At 39.2% G+C, this 27,929-nt stretch overlaps 1 protein-coding gene across 1 annotated transcript; it reads left to right on the forward strand.

Annotated features, from left to right (window-relative positions):
• Nucleotides 1-9,316: 9,316 nt before the first annotated feature.
• On the forward strand, nt 9,317-12,285 carry camk2n1a (calcium/calmodulin-dependent protein kinase II inhibitor 1a). The gene is made up of 2 exons (XM_061920163.1): nt 9,317-9,704; nt 10,805-12,285. The coding sequence occupies exons 1-2, from the start codon at nt 9,347-9,349 to the stop codon at nt 10,873-10,875; spliced, it is 429 nt and encodes a 142-aa protein (XP_061776147.1). The 5' UTR covers nt 9,317-9,346; the 3' UTR covers nt 10,876-12,285.
• The last annotated feature ends 15,644 nt before the right edge of the window (nt 12,286-27,929 follow it).

The raw sequence follows: 27,929 nt of genomic DNA on the forward strand, positions 1-27,929 counted from the left end.
TCAAATCAGCTCTGTTATTTTCCGTTTTTTCGACTGTTTTCCGTACCTTGGAGACATCATGCCTCGTCGGTGTGTTGTCAGAGGGTGTAAAAACACGAACAGAGACGGATTCAAGTTGACTTACGTGGAGTGTGCTAATCAGACATATCAATGGTCACGGCATGATAATCGATGTTAACATGCTATTTAAGCCAGCTGTATGTACATATTGCATCATTATGCCTCATTTGTAGCTATATTTGCATCCAGCCTTTCCCTCCACCCACATTTAATGCCAAACAAATACATACCAATCGACGGATTCAAGTTGCACCAGTGGTCAAAAGATGCGAAAGTCCCTTGTTCGTTCTGCACATTTTACCAACGATAGCGATGCTACGACAGAGATGGCACACAAATGTGTGGATATCCTGCGACACTCAAAGCAGATGCATTTCCAAGGATAAAGTCAACAAAATCACAAAGGTGAGTTTTGTTGATGTTATTGACTTATGTGCTAATTAGACATATTTGGTCACGGCATGACTGCCAGTTAATCGAAGCTAACATGCTATTTAGGCTAGCTGTATGTACATATTGCATCATTATGCCTCATTTGTAGCTATATTTGATTCCAGCCTTTCCCTCCACCCACATTTAATGCCAAACAAACACATACCAATCGACACATTTAAGTTGCGCCAGTGGTCAAAAGATGCGAAAGTCCCTCGTTTGTTCTGCACATTTTACCGACATAGCGATGCTACGACAGAGATGGCACAGAGATGTGTGGATATCCTGCGACACTCAAAGCAGATGCATTTCCAACAATAAAGTCAACGAAATCACAAAGGTGAGTTTTGTTGATGTTATTGACTTATGTGCTAATCAGACATATTTGGTCACGGCATGACTGCAAGATAATCGATGCTAACATGCTACTTAGGCTAGCTGTATGTACATATTGCATCATTATGCCTCATTTGTAGCTATATTTGCATCCTGTCTTTCCCTCCACCCACATTTAATGCCAAACAAACACATACCAATCGACGGATTCAAGTTGCACCAGTGGTCAAAAGATGCAATCGTTGGTTAGAAAGCGATCGCCGAATTCGTCCTCGTTGCTGCTGTCTGTGGTGATATGGCTCAATAGCTTCAGTTTTTTCTTCAATTTTGTTTTCGCTATCTGCCTCCACACTCCAACCATCCGTTTCAATACATGCGTAATCTGTTGAATCGCTTAAGCCGCTGAAATCCGAGTCTGAATTTGAGCTAATGTCACTATACCATTCTGTTCTATCCGCCATGTTTGTTTGTATTGGCATCACGCAGTGACGTCACAGGAAAATGGACGGGTGAAGCCGTTTTTCTGGATATTGCGTGATGGGTAAAATTTTGAAAAAAACTTCAAAAAATAAAATAAGCCACTGGGAACTGTTTTTTATTGGTTTTAACCCTTCTGAAATTGTAATAATGTTCACCTTTAAAACAGTTACAGTCTACGGTTTAAAAAGTGGATAGTCTTGGAGCCACAAACACAGCTCATTAGCATTAAAGCTACAGACACACAAAACAGACTAAATCTTGTCTAAAACACTTCTCATACGCTATTGTGGGTCCTCTGCAATATGTTTGGGATGGTTGAAAAATAGCATGACATGTTAATGTTTAACCTTGATTTATGGTTCAATAGCAAAACTCATTTACTTCAGTCATTCTGCCTCCATCCTCTCTGTCCTTTCCCTCTGCAATAGAACTCTCCAGTAATGCCTCACACTCTGTCAATCCATTCTCACACTCACTTTTGGCCCAGTTTTTTTTTTGTCATACACAGATGGTCAAACAGAAAATTGTGTGTGTGTGTGTGTGTGTGTGTGTGTGTGTGTGTGTGTGTGTGTGTGTGTGTGTGTGTATGTGTGTGCGTGTGCGAGAGTGTGTAGCCCACCTCCATCAGATCAATGAGAGCTTTTAGGGGAGAGAGTAGTGACTCAGCATGTCAGTGATTGATGCCTAATTGGAGGCAGTGATCGGAGAGCACGCACACGCACACACACACACACACACACACACACACACACACACACACACACACACACACACACACACACACACACACACACACACAGAGAAATAAATGTGCTGCTGATTGAGTGAGGGTGTTATGAAGACCAAGTGTAGTCAATGACAGAATATGGACTGAGTCATGGAGGAAAGGGGAGTAAACACCATGCAGGTAATCAGGTCAAAGTCTCCCCCATACAGAGTCTTTACATCCAACCTACTAATAATGACATCACACCTGTGTGTAGGGCTGGGCTATATGGCCTTTTTTTGATATCTCAATATTTTTAGGCCATGTCACGATACACAATATATATCTCGATATTTTGCCTTAACCTTGAATGAACGCTTGATGCATATGATCACAGCAGTATGATGATTCTATGTGTCTACATCAGGGGTCACCAACCTTTTTGAAACCAAGAGCTACTTCTTGGGTACTAATTAATGCGAAGGGCTACCAGTTTGATACACACTTAAATAAATTGCCAGAAATAGCCAATTTGATCAATATACCTTTAATAAATAAATCTATATATATATTTAAAAAATTGGTATTTCTGTCTGTCATTGCGTCATACATTTTTTTTTCCTTTATGTAAAGTTTTTTGTAGGGAATAAATGATGAAAAAAACACTCAATTGAACAGTATAAACTAGGAGAAAACACGGAAAAAATGAAAATACAATTTTGAAACATAGTTTATCTTCAATTTCGACTCTTTAAAAATCAAAATTCTACTGAAAAAAATTAATAGAAAACTAGCTAATTCGAATCTTTTTGAAAAAAATAAAAAGAGAATTTATGGAACATCATTAGTAATTTTTCCTGATTAAGATTAATTTTAGAATTTTGATTACATGTTTTAAATAGGTTAAAATCCAATCTGTATTTTGTTAGAATATATAACAAATTGGACCAAGCTACATTTCTAACAAAGACAAATCATTATTTCGTCTAGATTTTCCAGAACAAAATTTTTAAAAGAAATTCAAAAGACTTTGAAATAAGATTTAAATTTGATTCTACAGATTTTGTAGATTTGCCAGAATATTTTTTTTAAATTTTAATCATAAAAAGTTTGAAGAAATCCATCCATCCATCCATTTTCTACGGCTTATTCCCTTTGGGGTATTTCAAAAATATTCTTTGTCGAAAAAACAGAAGCTAAAATGAAGAGTTAAATTCAAATTTATTTATTATTCTTTACAATAAAAAAAAAAAAAATTACATGAACAGTGATTTAATTTGTCAGGAAAGAAGATGAAGGAATTTAAAAGGTAAAAAGGTATATGTGTTTAAAAATCCTAAAATCACTTTTAAGGTTGTATTTTTTTCTCTAAAATTGTCTTTCTGAAACTTATAAGAAGCCAAGTAAAACAATAAATGAGTTTATTTAAACAAGTGAAGACCAAGTCTTTAAAATATTTTCTTGGATTTTCCTATTCTATTTGAGTTTTGGCTTTCTTAGAATTAAAAATGTCAAGCAAAGTGATACCAGCTTCCTAGTAAATAAATACAATTTAAAAAATAGAGGCAGCTCACTGGTAAGTGCTGCTATTTGACCTATTTTTATAACAGGACAGCGGGCTACTCATCTGGTCCTTACGGGCTACCTGTTGCCCGCGGGCACCGCGTTGGTGACCCCTGGTCTACATTAAAACATTCTTCTTCATACTGCATTAATATATGCTCATTTTAAACTTTCATGCAGAGAGGGAAATCACAACTAAGTCAATTGACCAAAACGGTATTTGTTAAACAGTTATTAAGCAGTGGCACAAATACTCGTGTCATTTCGAAACAGAAAGTGCAACATTGTCAGACATTTTAAAACAAGCTATTAGTGCACTTTTGTGCATGATGTCACTAAGATGACATATCAAAACAACACTAAATTAAAGTGCACTTTTTGTACAGAACGGCACTACAATAGTTTAAAACTAATAAAAAGCACTTTTGTGCATGATGTCACTAAGATGACATATCAAAACAACACTAAATTAAAGTGCACTTTTTGTACGGAACGGCACTACAATAGTTTGAAACTAATAAAAAGCACTTTTGAAACAAGATATTTCAATAACTGTCAAATAAAATGAGCTGCATAATAGGAAATCAAATAGTGTATGTCCTTTGCTATGTGGTAGGTTACTGCGGACGTTAACTCCTTCTGTTGTTGACTATTTTTTCAAATGATGCTATATATATATATTCCTTGGCTTTTAACACTAAGTGATATCCATCCTGCAATGGCGCCCCATTATACACTGCTGTGAACCTGTTTTTATGTTTTATTTATTTATTTTTTTATCATGTTCTGTTTGTGTTGTGTTGTTTGCTCGGTCCTCGTACTATCTTTTAACCTGTCCATTGTACAGCACTTTGGCTACCCATGTGGTAAATTTTAAATGTGCTTTATAAATAAAGTTGATTTGATTTGATTCTAGTTGCCGTTTTTTGTCTCTGAGTTGTTGTGTTATGGCTTTATGTTCTTGTGTGCTGGTGTTTGCATTGGTTGTGACTTTTCTCTGCTATCGTAGCTGTTTATAGTTTACATTGTAGCAGGTCAAACTATTGCTCATTTATTAACCTGAAGAGATTTTATTTATTTTGTATTTGTGTTATTTCTATGGTGAAAAATTACAGAAAATGTTGTAGGTAAACCTCCTGTTATTTCAATCTTGAGAGGTGTTGGCTGCACTTTTAATTTGATATGAAAATTGTACTATTTTAAGTTGAAAAACCAAAGTAGAAGCATCAAGTATATTGAACAGACTGTAAAGACAAGATACTTGACGTTCAAACTGGAAAACCTTATTTTTTGCAAATTTTAGCTCATTTGGAATTTAATGCCTGCAACATATTCCAAAAAAGCTGGCACAAGTGGCAAAAAAATAAATAAGAAAGTTGAGGAATGCCCATCAAACACTAATTTAGAACATCTCACAGGTGAACAGGCTAATTGGGAACAAGTGGGTACCATGATTGGGTATAAAAGCAGCTTCCATGAAATGCACAGTCATTCACAAACAAGGATGGGGTGAGGGTCACCTATTTGTGAACAAATGCGTGAGCAAATTGTTGCTGTCGGAAGGAATTTAGGGATTAAGGTCTGTAATATCATCAAAAAGTTCAGAGAATCTGGAGAAATCAATGCACGTAAGCGGTGATATTACGATCCCTCAGGCAATACTGTATTAAAAAGCAACATCAGTGTGTGAAGGATATCACCACATGGGCTCAGTAACACTTCAGAAAACCACTGTCAGTAACTACAGTTGGTCGCTACATCTGTAAGTGCAAGTTAAAACTCTCCTATGCAAACCCAAATCCATTTATCAACAACACCCCGAAACGTTGCCGGCTTTGCTGGGCCCGAGCTCTTCAAAGAAGGACAGATGCAAAGTGTAAAAGTGTTCTGTGGTCTGATGAGTCCACATTTCAAATTGATTTTGGAAACTGTGGTCGTCGTGTCTTATGGAACAAAGAGGAAAAGAACCATCAGGACTGTTATAGGGAGTGTATTGGTTGCTTCATGGTGAAAGAGTGCATCAAGTGCATCAAAAGATGTACATCAAACAAGAATGGGAAAGAATTCCACCTGAAAAGCTTCAAAAAATGTGTCGCCTCAGTTCCCAAACCTTTATTAAGTGTTGTTAAGAGCAAAGGCCATGTAACACAGTGGTAAAAATGCCCCTGTGACAACCTTTTTGCAATGTGTTGCTGCTATTAAATCCTAATTTAAACATTATTTGCAAAAAATAATTACGTTTCTCAGTTCCAACATTAAATCTTGTCTTTGTAGTCTATTCAATTAAATATAAGTTGAAAAGGATTTGCAAATCATTGTATTCTGTTTTTCTTTACAATTCACAAAACGTGCCAACTTCACTGCTTTTGGTTTTTTTTGTGAGATACTCTCATGTCACCACTATGTATTCACACAGAATGCTAGCATGCTATCTGTTGATCACCTAGGCCTTTAGTGATGTCCGACACATTTACGCACTACTAGCCATTGAACCCCGTCAACAGTGTACAAAACAGGTTATTTTCTGGCGCATTTAAAAAAATCAATAAACCTGCTTTAGCAATTAATCCATATCTTATGGGGTACTGTCAAAATTAAAATTGCAAAAAACATATTAAACATGAAAAAATAAAGAATTAAAATATCTGAACTCACATCTCATCGCCAGAACAGCTGGTTGACATCGTCTCACATGTTGTAGTTTCTCTTTAAATATCCTTCTTGAAAATGGCCTTGCAAATATATGTGTTGTCTTGTCTAATCATAAAAGATGCAGACGAGGCGTGTTGGCTGAGTTTTTAAAGTTTGCTCCACAGCGTGCTCGTCAATGACATCCAGCTGGCTACATTCAACAACCTGAACCTGAACATGTCTACTGTGCATGCTCTTCACTACTGTGGCATGCTGGGTAATGAAGTTCTTATGTTACATAGCTCATAACACCTGATTGATTGATTGAAACTTTTATAGGTAGATTGCACCATACAGTACATATTCCGTACAATTAACCACTAAATGGTAACACCCGAAAAAGTTTTTCAACTTGTTTAAGTCGGCGTCCACGTTAATCAATTCATGGTACCACAATATATATCTGCCTTAGGCCAGTTAGAAGGCCTTACTGACAACAACTCGTGATCTGATTGGCTATCCAACTGTATATCAACTGCATGTGTCCGTTCACTTACAGTACACAGATGTTAATTCTGAAGGCCTCCGGCAGATTTGGTAGAACATGGCAACATAGGCGAGCTGAATTCTGATTGGATAGAAACTCTATAAACTAAAAACAAGAGCATAAGACATGAAGAGAATATGAATACTTTTAGATATTAGATTTTATATTTAATTATGATCATGATTTCTGGTTATTAGTTAGGCCGGCGGAGAAGGCCTCGCTGGCCCTGACGGCACACCACTGCTGTTGATTGACAAAGTTAATACTTAATATCAACCGTTATCACGCACATTTAAAGTGTTTAATTCGAATTTGTGTGTAATATTATTATTGTTATTATCTCAGCATTCGTACTAAAAACACTGTTTTAAAGGCCTACCCACTACTACCGACCACGCAGTCTGATAGTTTATATATCAATGATGAAATATTAACATTGCAACACATGCCAATACAGCGTCTTTAGTTTACTAAATTGCAATTTTTAATTTCCAATGAGTTTCTATTTGAAAACGTCGCGGAATGATGACGCATACGCGTGACGTCACTGACTGTCAGGAAATATTAGCAGCTGCACCAGTCGCGGCTAAAAGTCTTTAACCGCATAATTACACAGTATTTTGGACATCTGTGTTGCTGAATCTTTTGCAATTTGTTCATTTAATAATGGAGACTATAAAGAACAATGCTGTTGGTGGAAAGCGGTGTATTGCAGCTGTCTTTAGCACCGAGAAATAGCCAATGTTTCTTTGTTTGTTGTGAAGCGGAGCGGTCAAGCGAACATGTTTTCTCTACGTCAACCAGCATGTTTTTGGATGGGGAAATTGTGATGTATATCTTACCGGAGACATCATTGGATTATTCGTCGTCATGCAGCAGCTGTGAGCTTGGCTCCTCAGCTTCTCTCTGAGACAATTCGTGTTCACCGCAGCCATTCAACCTCGAGGTATGTCTTTACAATCTTTTACAATCTTTAAAATCTCACTGAAACACTATTAAAACAATAAGCAGATAAGGGATCTTCCAGAATTATCCTAGTAAATGTGTCTAATTACATCTGAAACGCTCACACTTACTGTCGCTTTTTTTTTTTCTTCTATTGCTTCACTATAAATATCCTAATTCAGAAATCTTTCATCCTCGCTCAAATTAATGGGGAGATTGTTGCTTTCTTGGTCCGAGTTGCTCTTACTGATGGTGGCTCCCATTAAAAACAATGTGAATATGTGTGGAGCCCTGCAACTCGTGACGTCACGCGCACATACTTCCGGTACAGGCAGGGCTTTTCTATTAGCGACCAAAAGTTGCGAACTTTATCGTCGATGTTCTCTACTAGCCTACTGAAATCTCATTTCAGTAGGCCTTTAAAAGCTTACTGAAATGAGATTTTCTTATTTAAACGGGGATAGCAGGTCCATTCTATGTGTCATACTTTATCATTTCACAATATTGCCATATTTTTGCTGAAAGGATTTAGTAGAGAACATCCACGATAAAGTTCGCAACTTTCAGTGTTAAGAGAAAAGCCCTGCCTCTACCGGAAGTCGCAGACGATGACGTCACATGTTTGATGGCTCCTCACATATTCACATTGTTTTTAATGGGAGCCTCCGACAAAAAGTGCTATTTGGACAGAGAAAACAACAATTTCCCCATTAATTTGAGCGAGGATGAAAGATTCGTGTTTGAGGATATTGGAAGCAACGGAGTAGAAAAAAAAACGCGATTGCATTGGGACGGATTCCGATGTTTTTAGACACATTTACTAGGTTAATTCTGTGAAATCCCTTATCTTTCTATTGTGCTGCTAGTGTTTTAGTGAGTTTAATAATACCTGATAGTCGGAAGGGTGTCTCCACGGGTGTGTTGACGCACAGTGTCTCAGGAGAGTCGACGGCAGCTATGGACGACACAAGCTCAGCTTTTCTCCGGTAAAAAGCGACTTTTTAACCACAATTTTCTCAACGAAACCTGCTGGTTGATATTCCGTCTTGATTCATGTTCGCTTGACCGCGCTCTGATCCATAGGAAAGTTTCACCTCCAGGAATTTAAAAAAAGGAATCACCGTGTGTTTGTGTGGCTAAAGGCTAAAGCTTCCCAACTCCATCTTTCTACTGTGACTTCTCCAATATTAATTGAACAAATTGCAAAAGATTCAGCAACACAGATGTCCAAAATACTGTGTAATTATGCTGTTGAAGCAGACGACTTTTAGCTGTGCGTGTGTCTAGCGCTCATATTTCCTTAAAACCCGTGACGTCTTGCGTACACGTCATCATTACACCACGTTTTCAAGACGAAACTCCTGGGAAATTTAAAATTGGCCGTATTGGCATGTGTTGCAATGTTAATATTTCATCATTGATATATAAACTATCAGACTGCGTGGTGGGTAGTAGTGGGTTTCAGTAGGCCTTTAAATTGGTTGGGGTTTTTTCAAACAACAAAAGCCTCCAACTTCTTACCTCACATGCAGCTCCCTCTTTCGCCGCAGGATGGCACTGTTGCACCCCCACTACACAGTAAACACACACACACACACATGCCTCACACCCGGATGGATGACTTCACCTCCGCCTGGGTTTCCTTTATGATCCCGGGATCTTCCTCCTTCCTCAGCAGACATCAAGCAGCCACGCAGGCGAGCACACGCATCAAGTCCGAGTCCCCGACGCTGCACACACGCAGGGACCCCCCACAGACCTTAGGACCACCGGTCAGGACGAGACCTCAGCGGGATCTAAAGCACAAAGAAAGGACGATTAGAATCCTGGTCAGCATGTCCGAGGTGCTGCCGTACAACGAGGGCAAAATGAGCGGCTACGGGGCGGACAGCGAGGTCAGCCAGATGTCCTTTAGCTGCGGACTGCAGGACACAAGCGCCTTTTTTGCCGGCTCGCAGGCTAAAAGACCCCCGAAGCTCGGCCAGATCGGCAGAGCCAAGCGAGGTAAAGCGACGTCAAATTATTGCTGCGAAAATATGCTTTTTTTATTGGTGTTGCGTTCAGGTTCCAGGCGGATGTGTTTAATTACGACGCTTAATGCATCGTCACTGTTTACATGCATGGTGCAGTCTCCTGGTGCGTTCATGGACCGATGTGTTGAGAGAATGGCTCGTACGTGTCTTTTACATTATGATGCATTCAGGTACCAATTGCAGCATTAATGCGTCATATAGGTTGTTTACAATTCGCGTGAAAAGAACTATTTTTCAACTGTTTTTCAAATATATGTTATTTGCAATGATCAATGTGAGGCGCATGTATTAATATAGTTGAAATGCTATTGCTTGAGGCATACATAATTACTATTATAAATGCATTGTGCTCGTCTGTGTCGCATTCAAGGACCAGTCGAGTAAGAAATAAAATGTTACCCTTTAATACGTGCAGACGCAAAAAAAAAAACCCCGCCCCTCCCCCCGCGATTTCAAAAGGGACAAGCGGTAGAATTGGTTGGATGGAAGGATGATTGAAATATCACTGCGTCGCGCATACATTAAAAAAAGTGTATGTTTGATGGATTTAGGGACAAATTGAATACATTTCAATATTGGTACTTAGTAATAATGACCCCGTGATGCATTTGCTGGCCAGTTTCAAACATGCTCGTAATTTAAACCTACCAGTGGTACCAACTGAATACATTTGGAATGTTACACGCATGTTATCTACGCCTATGAACGCACCTCTGATGCATTCGGAGACCGATTTAATACATATTGAATGTACCCATCGTTAAATGCATGTTAATGACGTGTGATGCATTCAGGCACCTATTGTAATGTTAGATGCATGTCACATGTACACGTGTGATGCATTCAGAAGCCAATGGAATATGCTGCTTTTTATTACATGTGTAATATTTAGACATAGGAATGCCCCAGTGGTGCATTCAGGAACCATGCTAGTGTGTTTTTCAGCAAGGACACGCCCAACAATGGACGTGTTGTTTAGTTCAACACACAATTGTGTTGTTTTCATCCTCCCCCTTCCTCACATTTCACTCTTATACCTCTGGCTAAACACCCTCCTCTTCCTCCCCACAGTGGTGATCGAGGACGACCGAATAGACGAGGTCCTGAAGGGCATGACGGACAAGACGTCGCCCGGCGTCTAAACACCACGCGCGATGCCTTGCAGACTCTTTTCATTTTGATCACCGATTCGAAGCACTTGTCGGCCGTGCATGTTGGGAGGACTGCAGGACAAGACGGCACAATGGGATGAAAAGGAAGGATGAAGAGGGGAGGAGTGGCCACGGGATATTCCTCCACGCCAGACCCCGATTTTTGTTTTCTTTTCAAAGAGGGGAAAAAGCAACCCTGTGAGACGTGGAGACCTGCGCTGGTGATGGATGAACTTGTCATTAACCACCGCCTCCTCCCTCCTCGCTGTAAACGCGCTGTACGCAAGCAAAAACAAGGCGCAGGAGGACGACGCTCGATGTTGTACAGTAGGCTCGCCCGCAGAACCACCCCACCTCCTCCTTCCTATTTAGATGGTGCGTTCAGGGGAGCTGTCCTTTCAGCACCGGTCCGATGCATTCCTGTTGCCGCTCTACTGCTTTGTGATCCCGACCCCCCTTTCTGCAAACAGACCAAGGCGAGCGGAGAGCAGATTGTATGTAAAAACATAATGTGTGTATATCCGAGGACGGTGCAATGTCGATCTTTTCTGTAGTGGAACCCTACTTGTGTTGGCCACTTTCTAGCTTTAGCCATCACCGGTTGGAGTTGCAGGTTGGTTCCTTCATGTAGCTCATGTAAAACCTGCACATATCTTTTATTTATTATTTGCATCGCAAAGTATTTACCAAAAGTGAATATCTAAACTAACAGTGGGAATATTATTCTTTCTATTATCCGTGTTTTCCGTCATGCATGAATTGTCACTCCGGTGCCAAGGCAGGTGCCGCCACTCTTACCCCCCGGCACGCTTGTTTTTAAACAACAAAAAGAGTCATATTTGTATTTTTATATCTAAATATTTGTTATTTCAATGATATGCTCGTCTATGGTCTTACAATTCATCAACAAAAAGAGTTTCTACTTGGGAGAGGACACGGAGGAGCGAGGCCTGGCGCATTTTTTCGGACTGCTCTCGTTTGATTATCAGCGCTCTGAGGTTTTTTAAAGACTAACTGAATGTGTCGGGGTTTTTTGCACACATCGATGTTCAACTATTAGTAAGAAATCGTATACTGTGACTTGAGCTTCGTTGATGAATTTGTTAGAAAATGGCAGTTTTAGAGTATCGCACTGTTTACGAGTATACTCAAATAACTCATTTTGAACATTTTTTTTAAATTAAGTTGGTTTATTTTGTACCATCATTTTAAAGAAACTGGATATGGTTCGTTGTGCATGAAACCTTAATATTTTCAATAACGGAACATTGTTTTATGAAGCAAAAAAAGAAAACTCACAAAAAAAGCAACAAAAATGTCATGACATTCTAAGAATGAGTCATTGTATATTATGATGCCATTTTCACTGTATTTGGTGAACTAATAAATGGTGAAAGAAGATGGAAATGTGATTTTGTTGGCTTTTTTCCCAACCACATGACCACACAAACATATTTGGATGCAAAAAAAGGCTTCCAATATTTAGCTGTTTTGTTTGTTTGTTCTTTTGTTAGCTAGCAGGCTACTTCTTGGTTCACGAAGACAACAAACCAAAACATATATACTGTAGTGGGTAGAACTGTTTTATCAAGACCCATAAAATGAAACAAGTCGTAGAGATCGGAATGTTCTGTCCATTTTAGCTAGCAGGTTTATGGAGAACCTCGACTGGGATTTGAGCCCTGATCCTGTTATCCAGAGAGCACACATTATTGGTTATTGAGGTACGCAGCCACTCACAACGTAGTTCCCAAACAGTAAACCATAATTCCAAACCTACAAAACCCAAAACCAGTGAAGTTGTCACATTGTGTAAATGGTAAATAAATACAGAATACAATATTTTGCAAATCCTTTTCAACTTATATTCCATTGAATAGACTATAAAGACAAAATATTTAATGTTCGAATTGGTAAACTTGGAATTTAATGCCTGCAACATGTTCCAAAAAAGCTGGCACAAGTGGCAAAAAGACAGAAAGTTGAGGACTGCTAATCAAAGACTTATTTGGAACATCCCACAGGTGAACAGGCTAATTGGGAGCAGGTGGGTGCCATGATTGGGTATAAAAGCAGCTTCCATGAAATGCTTGGTCATTTACAAACAAGGATATGGCGAGGGTCACCACTTTGTCAACAAATGTGTGATCAAATTGTCCAACAGTTTAAGAACATTTCTCAACCAGCTGTTGCAAGGAATTTAGGGATTTCACCATCTACGGTCCGTAATATGATCAAAAGGTTCAGAGAATCCGGAGAAATCACTGCACTTAAGCGATGATATTACGGACCTTCGATCCCATCAGGTGGTACTGCATCAAAAAGCGACATCAATGAGTAAAGGATATCACCACATGGGCTCAGGAACACTTCAGAAAACCACTGTTAGTAACTACAGTTTGTAGCTACATCTCTAAATGCAAGTTAAAAATTTACTCTGCAAAGTCAAAGCCATTTATCAACACCCAGAAACACTTCACTGGGCCCCAGTTCATCTAAGTGGAAAAGTGTTCTGTGGTCCGACAAGTCCACATTTCAAGTTGTTTTTGGAAACTGTGGACGTCGTGTCCTCCGGAACAAAGACGAAAAGAACCAGCCATACTGTTATAGACACAAAGTTCCAAAGCCAGCGTCTGTGATGGTATGGGGGTGTATTAGTGTCAAAGGCATGGGTAACTTACACATCTGTGAGGCACCATTGATGCTGAAAGGAACATACAGGTTTTGGAGAAACATATGTTGCCAATGTTATCATTGATGCCCCTGCTTATTTCAGCCACATTTGTTACAACAGCGTGGCTTCATAGTAAAAGAGTGCGGGTACTAGACTGGCCTGCCTGTAATCCAGATATGTCTACCATAGAAAATGTGTGGCACATTATGAAGCCTAAAATAACACAACAGAGACCCCGGACTGTTGAACAACTTAAGCTGGACATCAAACAAGAATGGGAAATAATTCCACCTGAAAAGCTTAAAAAATGTGTCTCCTCGGTTCCCAAACGTTTACTGAGTGTTGTTAAAAGGAAAGGCCATGTAACACAGTGGTAAAAATGTCGCTGTGACAACTGTTTTGCCATGTGTTGCTGCCATTAAATTCTAAGTTCATGATTATTTGCACAAAAAAAAAAGAAGTTTCTGAGTTGGACCTTTAAATATCTTGTCTTTGCAGTCTATACAATTGAATACAAGTTGAGAAGGATTTACAAATCATTGTATTCTGTTTTTGTTTACCATGTACACAACCTGCCGACTTCGCCGCTTTTGGTTTTTGTACACAATTTTGAATTAACTGGTTTGTTTCTTCATATGACCACATTAGTCATATATTATTTAACATTTTTGAAAAAATGAAGAAGCTTAATTTCGGCTAAAATATTAACACACAGTAAGGTTAGTGTGAAATGTACTCATTGATATATTTTTGATATATTTATGGAGTGCAGGTATTGTTGTGAAGTTAGTTTTTGAGATTAAACAACATCTGAAGGGCAGCATGGTAGAAGGGTTAGTGGGTCTGTCTCACAATACAAAGGTCCTGAGTAGTCCTGAGTTCAATCCCGGGCTCGGGATCTTTCTGTGTGGAGTTTGCATGTTCTCCCCGTGACTGCGTGGGTTCCCTCCGGGTACTCCAGCTTCCTCCCACCTCCAAAGACATGCACCTGGGGATAGGTTGATTGGCAACACTAAATGGTCCCTAGTGAGTGAATGTGAGTGTGAATATTGTCTGTCTATCTGTGTTGGCCCTGCGATGAGGTGGCGACTTGTCCAGGCTGTACTCTGCCTTCCGCCCAATTGTAGCTGAGATAGGCTCAAGCACACTCCGCGACCACAAAGGGAATATGCGGTAGAAAATGGATGGAAATGCAATAACTTTGATGAAAGTGGTTTCAAGACAACTTTTAGGATGTGTCATCCTTTATTTTAGTCAACAAAATCTACCGTAATTTTAGTCAACTAAAACTAAATCGATTTAAGTGACTAACATATGATTAAAATTTAAATACATTTTCTTCAAAAGATTATGACTGAAATTAAGTTAAAAACAGCTCCACGTGTGCTTGTGTTTCCAGCTAAGAAGGCTATGGTTTTGCGTGGGGGTTTCAGGCAGGTGTGTGGTTTATGAATTGGTCTTAGTGCTTTCATGTTAAGGTTTCTAATTAGGATTTTTCAGACGTGGTTCAGGTAGGGTATCGAATTTGTTTTAGGGTCTTAAATTAGGGCTTGACTGTTAATTTAGGGTTTGTGCAGGGGTCCTCAATTGGATTTATCCAAGGGGCCAAAATCTTTCTCAGCGGACACCATAAGAAATAACAATACAAACATGAAATAAAATATGATCGTAATACATCTGTTGTGTATAGAATATTTGGTCAAAAATGGAGGTTTGAACCTTGGTCCCATTGTAACGAACATCATAGTCTAAAATCAATCAAACAATATTAATGTAGCAGTAGAGTGGAAAAGGAAGTTGACTTAATATGCTTAATTGTGTTTTATTGTATTCATTAAGCCATATCCACTAGTATTTACAATTTGAAAAGTATGTGAAAATTCCAATTACAAAATGCTATAAATTCATTTTGAATATTCTGCTCTAATGTCTTCAGCAATTTCCATAGACTCAGGGTCGAATGACTCCGAACATGTCATCAGATCATCATACTGGAAATACGCAAAAATTGGAAAGAGATGTGCTGTTTATCATTCACAATTCTTATGTAAGACAAGAACCTCTATGATTGGCTTTTTAAGCATTTGGTCCTCTATTACAGTGGTTCTCAAATGGGGGTATGTGTACCCCTGGGGGTACTTGAAGGTATGCCAAGGGGTATGTGAGATTTTTTAAAACTAGCAACAATTCAAAAATCCTTTATAAATATATTTATTGAATAATACTTCAACAAAGTATGAAGTATTATTCATAAACTGTGAAAAGAAATGCAACAATGCAATATTCAGTATTGACAGCTGGATTGTTTAGTGGACATGTTCCATAAATATCGATGTTAAAGATTTCTTTTTTTGTGAAGAAATGTTTAGAATTAAGTTCATGAATCCAGATGGATCTCTATTACAATCCCCAAAGAGGGCACTTTAAGTTGATGATTACTTCTATGTGTAGAAATCCATCCATCCATCCATTTTCTACCACTTATATCCTTTGGGATCCCGGGGGGCGCTGGTGCTTATGTCAGCTATAATCGGGCAGAAGGCGGGCTACAACCTGGACAAGTCGCCACCTCATTGCAGGGCCAACACAGATAGACAGACAACATTCACAGACTAGGGCCAATTTTAGTGTTGCCAATCAATCTATCCCCAGGTGCATGTTTTTGGAGGTGGAAGGAAGCCGGAGTACCCGGAGGGAACCCACGCAGTCACGGGGAGAACACGCAAACTCCACACAGAAAGATCCCGAACCCGGGATTGAACCCAGGACAACTCAAGACCTTCGTATTGTGAGGCAGACGCACTAACCCGTGTACCACCGTGAAGCCCACAATGTAATATTCATTGTTGACAGCTAGATTTTTTTGTGGACATGTTCCATAAATATTGATGTTAAAGATTTCTTTTTTTGTGAAGAAATATTTAGAATTAAGTTCGTGAATCCAAATGGCTCTCTATTACAATCCCCAAAGAGGGCACTTTTAAGTTGATGATTACTTCTATGTGTAGGAATCTTTATTTATAATTAAATCACTTTTTTATTTTTCAACAAGTTTTTAGTTATTTGTATATCTTTTTTTCCCAAATAGTTCAAGAAAGACCACTACAAATGAGCAATATTTTGCACTGTTATACAATTTAATAAATCGGAAACTGATGAAATTGTGCTTTATTTTACTTCTTTATCTTTTTTTTTTAACCAAAAATGCTTTACTCTGATTAGGGGGTACTTGAATTGAAAACATTTTTCACTGAAAACACTGAAAAAAGGTTGAGAACCACTGCTCCATTGTGCCCTTTACACTTTCTAAAAAACATCCAGAAACCGAATGAACCAAATACGAGTGACATTGTTGTTATAAGCCCAACGCAGACGGACTATTTTTGCGGCGCATTGATAGCAGTGAGCTAATGCTATCACGCTGCTACTGTTGACACCATAGACATCTTCTAAGTAGACGCAGCATCGAGCGCTACTGCTTACTGGTGCTAGCGAGATGCGGAGCCGCCATCTTGGAGTGGTGATCCGCTCCACTCAGTGAAATTCATTTGTCAGGAGCAATGAACTGTCGGGGCATTTAATTGTTCTTACCTCACTGAATACCACCGATTTTCCTGCGTTTTTTCGTCATACGTGTAGCTATGATAAAGGACACACGTTTTCACGTAATAGAATATTCTTATATGCTATAAGTGACCAGACATCCGGCAGCACAGTGGAAGAGGGGTTAGTGCATCTGCCTCACAATACGAAGATCCTGAATAGTCCTGGGTTCAATCCCGGGCTCGAGATCTTTCTGTGTGGAGTTTGCATGTTCTCCCCGTGACTGCGTGGGTTCCCTCTGGGTACTCCGGCTTCCTCCCACCGCCAAAAACATGCACCTGGGGATAGGTTGATTGACAACACTGAATTGACCCTGGTGTGTGAATGTGAGTGTGAATGTTGTCTGTCTATCTGTGTTGGACCTGCGATGAGGTGGCGACTTGTCCAGGGTGTAATGCCTTCCGCCCGAATGCAGCTGAGATAGGCTCCAGCGACCCCCCGCCACCCCAAAAGGGACAAGCGGTATAAAATGGATAGATGGACCAGACGTCCGAGACCAAACTGGGAATATAATCCCAGAGAAGGCGAAAAAAACGGGCAGCTATTCTTAAATTGAAGAAACAATATGATCAGGTTATATATACATGCATATATCCTACATAAACAATGTATGAATACATTAGATATCTATATATATTAGAGACCAGGTATAGACTGTATCTCTGTTGCTGCAGCAGCAGAGAGTTTATTCTGTCTTGACACTTTGTATTGATATTTTCTATTACATTCTTCCCTAAATGATAATGTTTACAGTGATTGTTTTATATGTATCACTAAATTTAGACTTGTATAATACGGCATAGCCACTCTCCATCTGATTGTCTAGTTAGCTAACATATACCCCAATACACACACACACACACAATCTGGACTGTGGTCCTAACTCTTACCCCTGTTGGCTTTTTCAATCTTTATCTTCATCATTTATTTCAACTTTGTTATTCAAGTACAAACGCTGTTTCCATATGAGTTGGGAAATTGTGTTAGATGTAAATATAAACGGAATACAATGATTTGCAAATCCTTTTCAACCCATATTCAATTGAATCCACTACAAAGACAAAATATTTGATGTTCAAACTCAAACTTCATTTTTTTTTTGCAAATAATAATTAACTTGGAATTTCATGGCTGCAACACGTGCCAACGTAGTTGGGAAAGGGCATGTTCACCACTGTGTTACATCACCTTTTCTTTTAACAACACTCAATAAATGTTTGGGAACTGAGGAAACTAATTGTTGAAGCTTTGAAAGTGGAATTCTTTCCCATTTTTGTTTTATGTAGAGCTTCAGTCGTTCAAAAGTCTGGGGTCTCCGCTGGTGTATTTTATGCTTCATAATGCGCCACACATTTTCGATAGGAAACAGGCCTAGACCGCAGGCAGGCCAGGAAAGTACCCGCACTTTTTTTTTTACGAAGCCACGCTGTCGTAACACTTGTCTTGCTGAAATAAGCAGGGGCGTCCATGATACCTTGCTTGGATGACAACATATGTTGCTCCAAAACCTGTATAGACCTTTCAGCATTAAAGGCCTACTGAAATTAGATCTTCTTATTAAAACGGGGATAGCAGGTCCATTCTATGTGTCATACTTGATCATTTCGCGATATTGCCATATGTTTGCTGAAAGGATTTAGTAGAGAACATCGACGATAAAGTTTGCAACTTTTGGTCGCTAATAAAAAAGCCTTGCCTGTACCGGATGTAGCAGTGCTTTCACTACTGACAGATATAAGTAAGAACTTTACACTACTTTACATTAAAAATGGCAACAGCGGAGAATGAATGTCCCATACAGTGGTGGACCTGCGCAAATTTTCAGGACTTATGCAGATCTCAAATACACATCAGTAGGTACCAGAAGGTAAGAAAAAATGGTTTGGCATAACGTTGGGAAACAAAAACGCCGGATAATGTCTGCTTATAGGTGCCATAGTAATACTTGTATCTCTGACTACGGTTGGCGTAACGGGCCGACAATCCATCAACCGGTGAGGTTTCAAAGTCATACTAAAACATTTTGACAGATTTTTGAGTGCCGTGTGTAATGTTTTTTATTCTCAATGGAACATTTAAAGTTTTGTGTTGTTTACTTGAGTCATATTGCAGTCTAAACATGTGTGACTGCCATCTACTGGTCACATTTATCATTACACCTTGTACCAAGTAAAATTGTTTCGAGGTCAGTAAGCACAACTGGAATTATTCCATACATTAGGCACATCGGGTTATAAGGCGCACTGTCGATTTTTGAGAAAATGAAAGGATTTTTAGGTGCGCCTTATAGTCCGAAAAATGCGGTATGTCCAAATTAAGTCCACTGTCCCTGGATGCTACACTTAACACTTCTTGAATGCTTTAAATTGAATTAAAACAAAGAGAAGCTGCTGCAAATGAATATAGTGATCAATGTTTCTGCACATTGATAGTAATCGATTAGGGACAGAAATACACTATAAAACGTGCATCCTCACGAAGAACGTAGTCGACAGTATACATACAATAGCATACAAACACACTGTATACATACAGCATTGAAGTGTAAGTCAAGAAGTGTGCTAATTAAAATTCAGCCTACTTTTTGTCTAGTGGAGGCTAACCTGATTGGATTTTTTATTGAGAGTAAAACAGTTCAGTCAAACATAAGTATTTAAAAAAAAAGCATCATTAATATAACCCACCATATTCCATCAGTGACATTATTGATCCTGCAAACAGCAGCACTGCACTGACTGAACACACACACACACACACACACACACACACACACACACATTGATCTTGTTGTTGATGTGTGTGTCTGGTTGACGCCACACATAATTACACCTTTCCCAGTAACGCACGAGGCCGGAAGCTGACTGACATATTTAGTTGTGTGGATGATTACTTGACTCACACTCTGTTGAGTTTAAGTACACAATTAAACTCAAATTGTGTTGACATCTTGGCGGCATTTTTAACCGTTAGTTGATTCTAAACACAACTGGAATATTTTTACTATTATGAGAATACATTCTAAACTAAATCCTAATATTGTGCTAATAAAGTTGTTTTTCAACATTAGGAGATTACATGTGGAAAATTATAATAGTTAGTACATGCAATTTAATGATTTTTAACATGCACCTGGGGATAGGTTGATTGGCAACACTAAATTGGCCCTAGTGTGTGAATGTGAGTGTGAATGTTGTCTGTCTATCTGTGTTGGCCCTGCGATGAGGTGGCGACTTGTCCAGGGTGTACCCTGCCTTCCGCCCGATTGTAGCTGGGATAGGCGCCAGCGCCCCCCGCGACCCCAAAAGGGAATAAGCGGTAGAAAATGGATGGATAATGAAAAAAATGAGGAAAAAAAGTAAGTTGGTTAGTTAGTTTCAGTTTATTTGGAACACGCAATTACATATTTCCAGTTGTTTCATTACAGCACGCCCCAAAAGGAGTAAGAAGAAGTACTTAAAGGGGAACATTATCACCAGACCTATATAAGCGTCAATATATACCTTGATGTTGCAGAAAAAAGACCATATATTTTTTTAACCGATTTCTGAACTCTAAATGGGTGAATTCTGGCGAATTAAACGCCTTTCTATTATTTGCTCTCGGAGCGTGACGTCACCTAGGTAGTCAACCGCTATTTTCTCAAACACATTATTAACATCGAGTCAAATCAGCTCTGTTATTTTCCGTTTTTTCGACTGTTTTCCGTACCTTGGAGACACCATGTCTCGTCGGTGTGTTGTCGGAGGGTGTAACAACACGATCAGAGACGGATTGAAGTTGATTTACGTAGAGTGTCCATCGATAAGCACAGCATGCTAATCGATGCTAACATGCTATTTAGGCTAGCTGTATGTACATTTGTAGCTATATTTGCATCCAGCCTTTCCCTCCACCCACATTTAATGCCAAACAAACACTTACCAATCGACTTATACATACATATATATATATATATATATATATACACATATATATATATATATATATATATATATATATATATATACACATATATATATATATATATATATATATATATATATATATATATATATATATATATATATTCACATATTATGGGGCGGCATGGCGTAGTGGGTAGAGCGGGCGTGGCAGAAACCTGAGGGTTGCAGGTTCACTTCCCACCTATTAACATCCAAAATCGCTGCCGTTGTGTCCTTGGGCAGGACACTTCACCCTTTGCCCCTGGTGCCGCTCACACCAGTGAATGAATGATGAGTGAATGTTTGGTGTTGGTCGGAGGGGCCGTAGGCGCAAACTGGCAGCCACGTTTCCGTCAGTCTACCCCAAGGCAGCTGTGGCTACAAATGCAGCTTACCACCACCAGGTGTGAATGAATGATGGGTTCCCACTGCTCTGTGAGCGCTTTGAGTATCTAACAATAGGAAAGCGCGATATAAATCTAATCCATTATTATTATTATATATATACATATATATATATATAGATATATATATATATATATATATATATATATATATATATATATATATATATATATATATATATATATATATATATATAGACACAACTCTAATACACATACATAAACTAAGTAATGATTGTGCAGCAGAACATGCAGAATATGTACTCTGACCTATGACAGCTGGACTGTGATTAAGGTCCAGGCTGAGGCCAAGAGAGATACAGTACAGACCCTTACAGTAATCACCCTGTTAAAAATCAATACCATATAGCAGCAATATAAATGTTGTTACGTCTCAAATTCACACAAAGCATCTGTGAGCTCTTGGCTGCAAGTGAACGTGTGCACCATGGACCGAGCTTTGATCTGATCCCACTTTTGCCCCCCGCCGGCCGAGTGGGCTTCCATTAATATTTCTCCCCCGGTTACATAAGCCTGCCATACAGTATTTTACAGTATGCCATTATGCTGCCCCGGGGGAAACAGACAGGCAGATTTGCAAATACTGATGGAAGCGATAGCAGCAACGTTTACTGTGGTCCTTACTGCATCTATGATGGTGCTCTTCTTCGTGTTATCTACTACCTTCTAGCAAGGTGTTGGGACACCATTGAATTGTTTTTGTTTGTTTTACACCTGATAGAAAATAATTCTAGAGGCTAAAGTGTTAAGTATTAGTCGTAACCCCGATTGAAACACAATTGAAATGTGGGTGGTTGATTGTTTTTCTTTTGCTTTTTGCTTAGTTGTGTCACTCAAATTGTGATGACAACCTTGTGGCATTTTTAACCATTAATTGATTAAAAACACGACTGGAATATTTATAGACTAATGAGAATAAATTCTAAATTAAGTCCAAATATTGTGCCAATATGAGAACACGTGTATTATTAAGAGTAATATTAAGTATTTTGGGGGAAATAGTCCAAACTAAGAAAAAAAGGCTTAATTTATAAAGAAAAAAAGTTTTAAAATGACCAAATTAGTATGAGCATAAAAATGTGGCTTTAAGTGAATCAAGTTTTAATAGTGTGTGGGTGGTTGATGAGCCTTTTGTGTGCTTGTTGGACGTTGTATCTCTTGAGGGCCAATAAAAAAAAAGCTACTGCAGGGTTTCCTCTTAATGTAATAGAATACAGCGCACCGCTAAGGCAGTTTTATTACCGCCACACCTTGAAAATATTGCTTTTTTTAACTTGAAAACTAATTAAAGTAACACTATATATTGTAGACCCCAGGAGAAACACAACGTCCAATGCTATGTTTTAACTTTTATTACCAATCTTATAATAAAAAAATGGCACAATTACAGTACATCCAACCAGGGGCGTCACTAGACCTAATACTGTACTGGGGCACACCTGGGGCACAAATAATTCATGTGAGAGCGTGCAAAGCGCGGAAGCAAAAATATTTTTAGCACTTATTTGTCATAAAAAATACATAAATAGTGCTTTAAACTATGAAATCATATCAGATTATGTTGTATGGATCTTTGATTAACCACCTGAAATTAACTAATGCATTTGACCTACTTGTGCACTTTTTTACTCCAGACTTCTAAACTGCTACTGGTAAAAGCAAAAAGGAAGAGCAATGAATCTTTTTGAAATATATATTGCAGTAATCATCTGCACATTTAACATCTACAAAAGTAAAACCAAAAATAAAGCACCCCTACATCACTGGGTTCTTTTATTTTATCTAATTTCCATTTATGGCAATGTGGCTAATCCTTTTTCAGATACACAAAACTATAAAATATACACAAAACAATAAAGCCACAGTAGTAGAATAAATGAACAACTGTTGTGTGTCTGTTCAGGGAATCATTTTCTGAGAAGTAAACTGTAACGTCTCGTTTTCATTTTTGCAAAGTGGTCAATCACTCTGGACGGACATGGAAATATTACAGTAACTGTTATACAGTTGACCAGTGGTTCCCAACTGCTGGGTCGTGGCATAAAAGTGGATTGTGTCATTTTCAGTGAATCGCACTCAGATGTGTGCATGAAAAAAAAAGTTTAGGGAGATATTTTTTGCCATTTTTCTAGTGACAATTAGTGAGTATTTTAGCAAAAGGCAAACCGACTAACAAGTTGGAGGAGGACTCAGGACAGACATGGAAATATATATTTTTTAAATCTAAATGGGGCAACAAAACCCGATATTTTCAGGCATCTTTCTGAAAACAAAAACAGAAATGTTACCATTTTTTCTGGAAACAAAACCAGATGCTTTAGCTGTAGCCATTTTTCTGGTGACAAAACAAGATTATTTTAGTCGAAGTCACACCGATTAACAAGACAGGTCTACTGTGCTATTTTTCTGTGAAACAAACTTGAATGATTTAAAATTTTGGCTCACGACTTGATGATATGGAAAAATGTTTTTCTTCCTGAAGATAAACCATTTGAGAAGCACTCAACTCACACATGCTTACTCCAAATCAACATTCATGCAGAGGTCCTGAGCAGAACCAGCAGATAATAACCAACATGATGTTTCATGTTCATTGGAAATTCCCCCGACAGCTCGTACAGCAAATGAATATGTTTGTCTTGAAACAAGGAATAACCTTAGCTAATTTAGCATCAACTTAAGACAATGATGTTGCCTAGCTAACTAGGACTTCACGTACATCTCTCATTCCTTGCTGCTTCTTCCCTGCTGCGGGCGAATAACTTTCTGATATCCATCTCGGAGTCACAGTTTGAGTCAAATCAAAATCAAAATAATATAATTAACAAATTGTTGTTGGCTAACGTTACCTACCTCAGCAGTGATTCACCCCCCCCCACCCCCCCTCTCTCTCTCTGTCTCTCTCTCTGTCTCTCTCTCTCAACTGAAGTCTCAATCCACACGTGAATAAATTACCATATTAATTAGCCATGTGCTCATTGTTAGTGGAGTAAATACAGTAGCAATCAATTACCATACTAAGTAGTATGTGCGCTGTTGTCTCTGTTATGTAGACTTAAAACTCTGAAGCGTTTTTGTTTTTTTTATTGGTGAAATTTTTACTGGGTCACTGCAGATCAACACTGGGGCACGTGCCCCAGTGAAATGTGTCTGGCGGCGCCCCTGTATCCAACCCACCTACCGTTTAACAGGAAACATTTTGTCAAATGATATGAAAGAATGTTTTTAATCACAAAAATTATTATCAAGGCTTAGGTCAGATTACAACAATAAATATTAATCAAATATACTGCATATACGGCGGATACTGCCCTACAAAATAGTTTCTCTCTTTTTGATGAAATAACATTAGAAGAATTGTTACATGTAAATGGAATAAAACAAACAACATGTTTACTTTACCCACTTCCTGGGAAACTTATCAAGGAGCTCTTTGTATTATTAGGTCCATCAGTGCTAAATATTATAAACGTATCACTTTCCTCTGGCACTGTTCCCCTAGCATTAAAAATAGCGGTTATTCATCCTCTCCTTAAAAGACCTAACCTCGATCCTGACCTCATGGTAAACTACCGACCGGTGTCTCACTTTCCCTTTATTTTTAAAATCCTCGAAAAAATTTATGCAGGGCAGCTAAATGAACACTTAGCATCTAACAATCTCTGTGAAACCTTTCAATATGGTTTTAGGGCAAATAAATCTAAGGAGACAGCCCTCGCAAAAATGACTAATGATCTATTGCTAACGATGGATTCTGATGCGTCATCTAAGTTGATGCTCCTTGATCTCAGCGCTGCTTTCAATACTGTCAATCATAATATTTTATTAGAGCGTATCAGTACATGAATTGGTATGTCAGACTTAGCCCTGTCTTGGTTTAACTCTTATCTTACTGATAGGATGCAGTGTGTCTCCCATAACAATGAGACTTTGGAATATGTTACGGTAACGTGTGGAGTTGCCCAGGGTTCGGTCCTTAGCCCTGCACTCTTCAGCATCTACATGCTGCCGCTAGGTGAAATCATACGCAAATACGGTGTTAGATTTCACTGATGACACCCAACTCTACATGCCCCTAAAGCTGACCAACATGCCGGATTGTAGTCAGCTGGAAGCGTGTTTTAATGAAACTGAACATTGGATGTCCGCTAACTTCTTGCAACTCAATGCCAAGAAAACGGAGATGCTGATTATCGGTCCTAGACACCAACCTCTATTTAATAATACAACTTTAACATTTGACAACCAAACAATTAAACAAGGCGACTCGGTAAAAAATCTGGGTATTATCTTCGACCATACTCTCTCGTTTGAGTCACACATTAAGAGTGTTACTAAAACGGCCTTCTTTCATCTCCATAATATCGCTAAAATTCGCTCCATTTTGACCACGAGCGATGCTGAGATCATTATCCATGCGTTTGTTACGTCTCGTCTCAATTACTGAAACGTATTATTTTCGGGTCTCCCCATGTCTAGCATTAAAAGATTACAGTTGGTACAAAATGCGGCTGCTAGACTTTTGACAAGAACAAGAAAGTTTGATCATATTACGCCTATACTGGCTCACCTGCACTGGCTACCTGTGCACTTAAGATGTGACTTTAAGGTTTCACTACTTACGTATAAAATACTACACGGTCTAGCTCCAGCCTATCCTGCTGATTGTATTGTACCATATGGCTTCACGGTGGCAGAGGGGTCAGTGCGCCTGCCTCACAATACGAAGGTCCTGCAGTCCTGGGTTCAAATCCAGGCTGAGGATCTTTCTGTGTGGAGTTTGCATGTCCTCCCCGTGAATGCGTGGGTTTCCTCCGGGTACTCTGGCTTCCTCCCACATCCAAAGACATGCACCTGGGGATAGGTTGATTGGCAACACTAAATTGGCCCTAGTGTGTGAATGTGAGTGTGAAAGTTGTCTGTCTTTCTGTGTTGGCCCTGCGATGAGGTGGCGACTTGTCCAGGGTGTATTCCGCCTTCCGCCCGATTGTAGCTGAGATAGGCGCCAGCGCCCCCCGCGACCCCGAAAGGGAATAAGCGGTAGAAAATGGATGGATGGATGGTCCCGGCAAGAAATCTACGTTTAAAGAACTCCGACTTATTAGTGATTCCCAGAGCCCAAAAAAAGTCTGCGGCCTATAGAGCGTTTTCCATTCGGGCCCCAGTACTCTGGAATGCCATCCTGGTAACAGTTCGAGATGCTACCTCAGTAGAAGCATTTAAGTCTCATCTTAAAACTCATTTGTATACCTTAGCCTTTAAATAGACCCCCTTTTTAGACCAGTTGATCTGCCGTTTCTTTTCTTTTCTTTATCTCCTCTGCTCCCCTCTCCCTTGTGGAGGGGTTGGGCGGGAGGCGACACAGATCCGGTGGCCATGGATGAAGTACTGGCTGTCCAGAGTCGGGACCTAGGATGGACCGCTCGCCTGTGTATCGGTTGGGGACATCTCTGCGCTGCTGATCCACCTGCGCTTTGGAAGGTTTCCTGCTGGCTCCACTTTGGATGGGACTCTCGCTACTACAAGCCCCGTTTCCATATGAGTTGGGAAATTGTGTTGGATGTAAATATAAACGGAATACAATGATTTGCAAATCCTTTTCAACCCATATTCAATTGAATGCATTACGAAGACAAGATATTTGATGTTCAAACTCATAAACTTTATTTATTCTTTTTTTTGCGAATAATAATTAACTTAGAATTTCATGGCTGCAACACGTGCCAAAGTAGTTGGGAAAGGATATGTTCACCACTGTGTTACATCACCTTTTCTTTCAACAACACTCAATAAACGTTTAGGAACTGAGGAAACTAATTGTTGAAGCTTTGAAAGTGGAATTCTTTCCCATTCTTGTTTTATGTAGAGCTTCAGTCATTCAATAGTTCAGGGTCTCCGCTGTCGTATTTTATGCTTCATAATGCGCCACACATTTTCGATGGGAGACAGGTCTGGACTGCAGGCGGGCCAGCAAAGTACCCTCACTCTTTTTTTACGAAGTCACACTGTTGTAATCACTTGTCTTGCTGAAATGAGCAGGGGCGTCCATGATAACGTTGCTTGGATGACAACATAAAGTATGTTGTTCCAAAACCTGTATGTACCATTCAGCATTAATGGTGCCTTCACAGATGTGTAAGTTACCCATGCCTTGGGCACTAATACACCCCCATACCATCACATATGCTGGCTTTTGAACTTCGCGCCTATAAATATCTGCATGGTTATTTTCCTTTTTGTTCCGGAGGACACCATGTCCACAGTTTCCAAATATAACTTGAAATGTGGACTCGTCAGACCACAGAACACCTTTCCACTTTGCATCAGTCCATCTTAGATGAGCTTGGGCCCAGCCAAGCCGGCGGCGTTTCAGGATATTGTTGATGAATGGGTTTGGCT

This window comes from Nerophis ophidion, linkage group LG14 (genome assembly GCF_033978795.1).
Source record: "Nerophis ophidion isolate RoL-2023_Sa linkage group LG14, RoL_Noph_v1.0, whole genome shotgun sequence".
Classification (NCBI taxonomy): domain Eukaryota; kingdom Metazoa; phylum Chordata; class Actinopteri; order Syngnathiformes; family Syngnathidae; genus Nerophis; species Nerophis ophidion.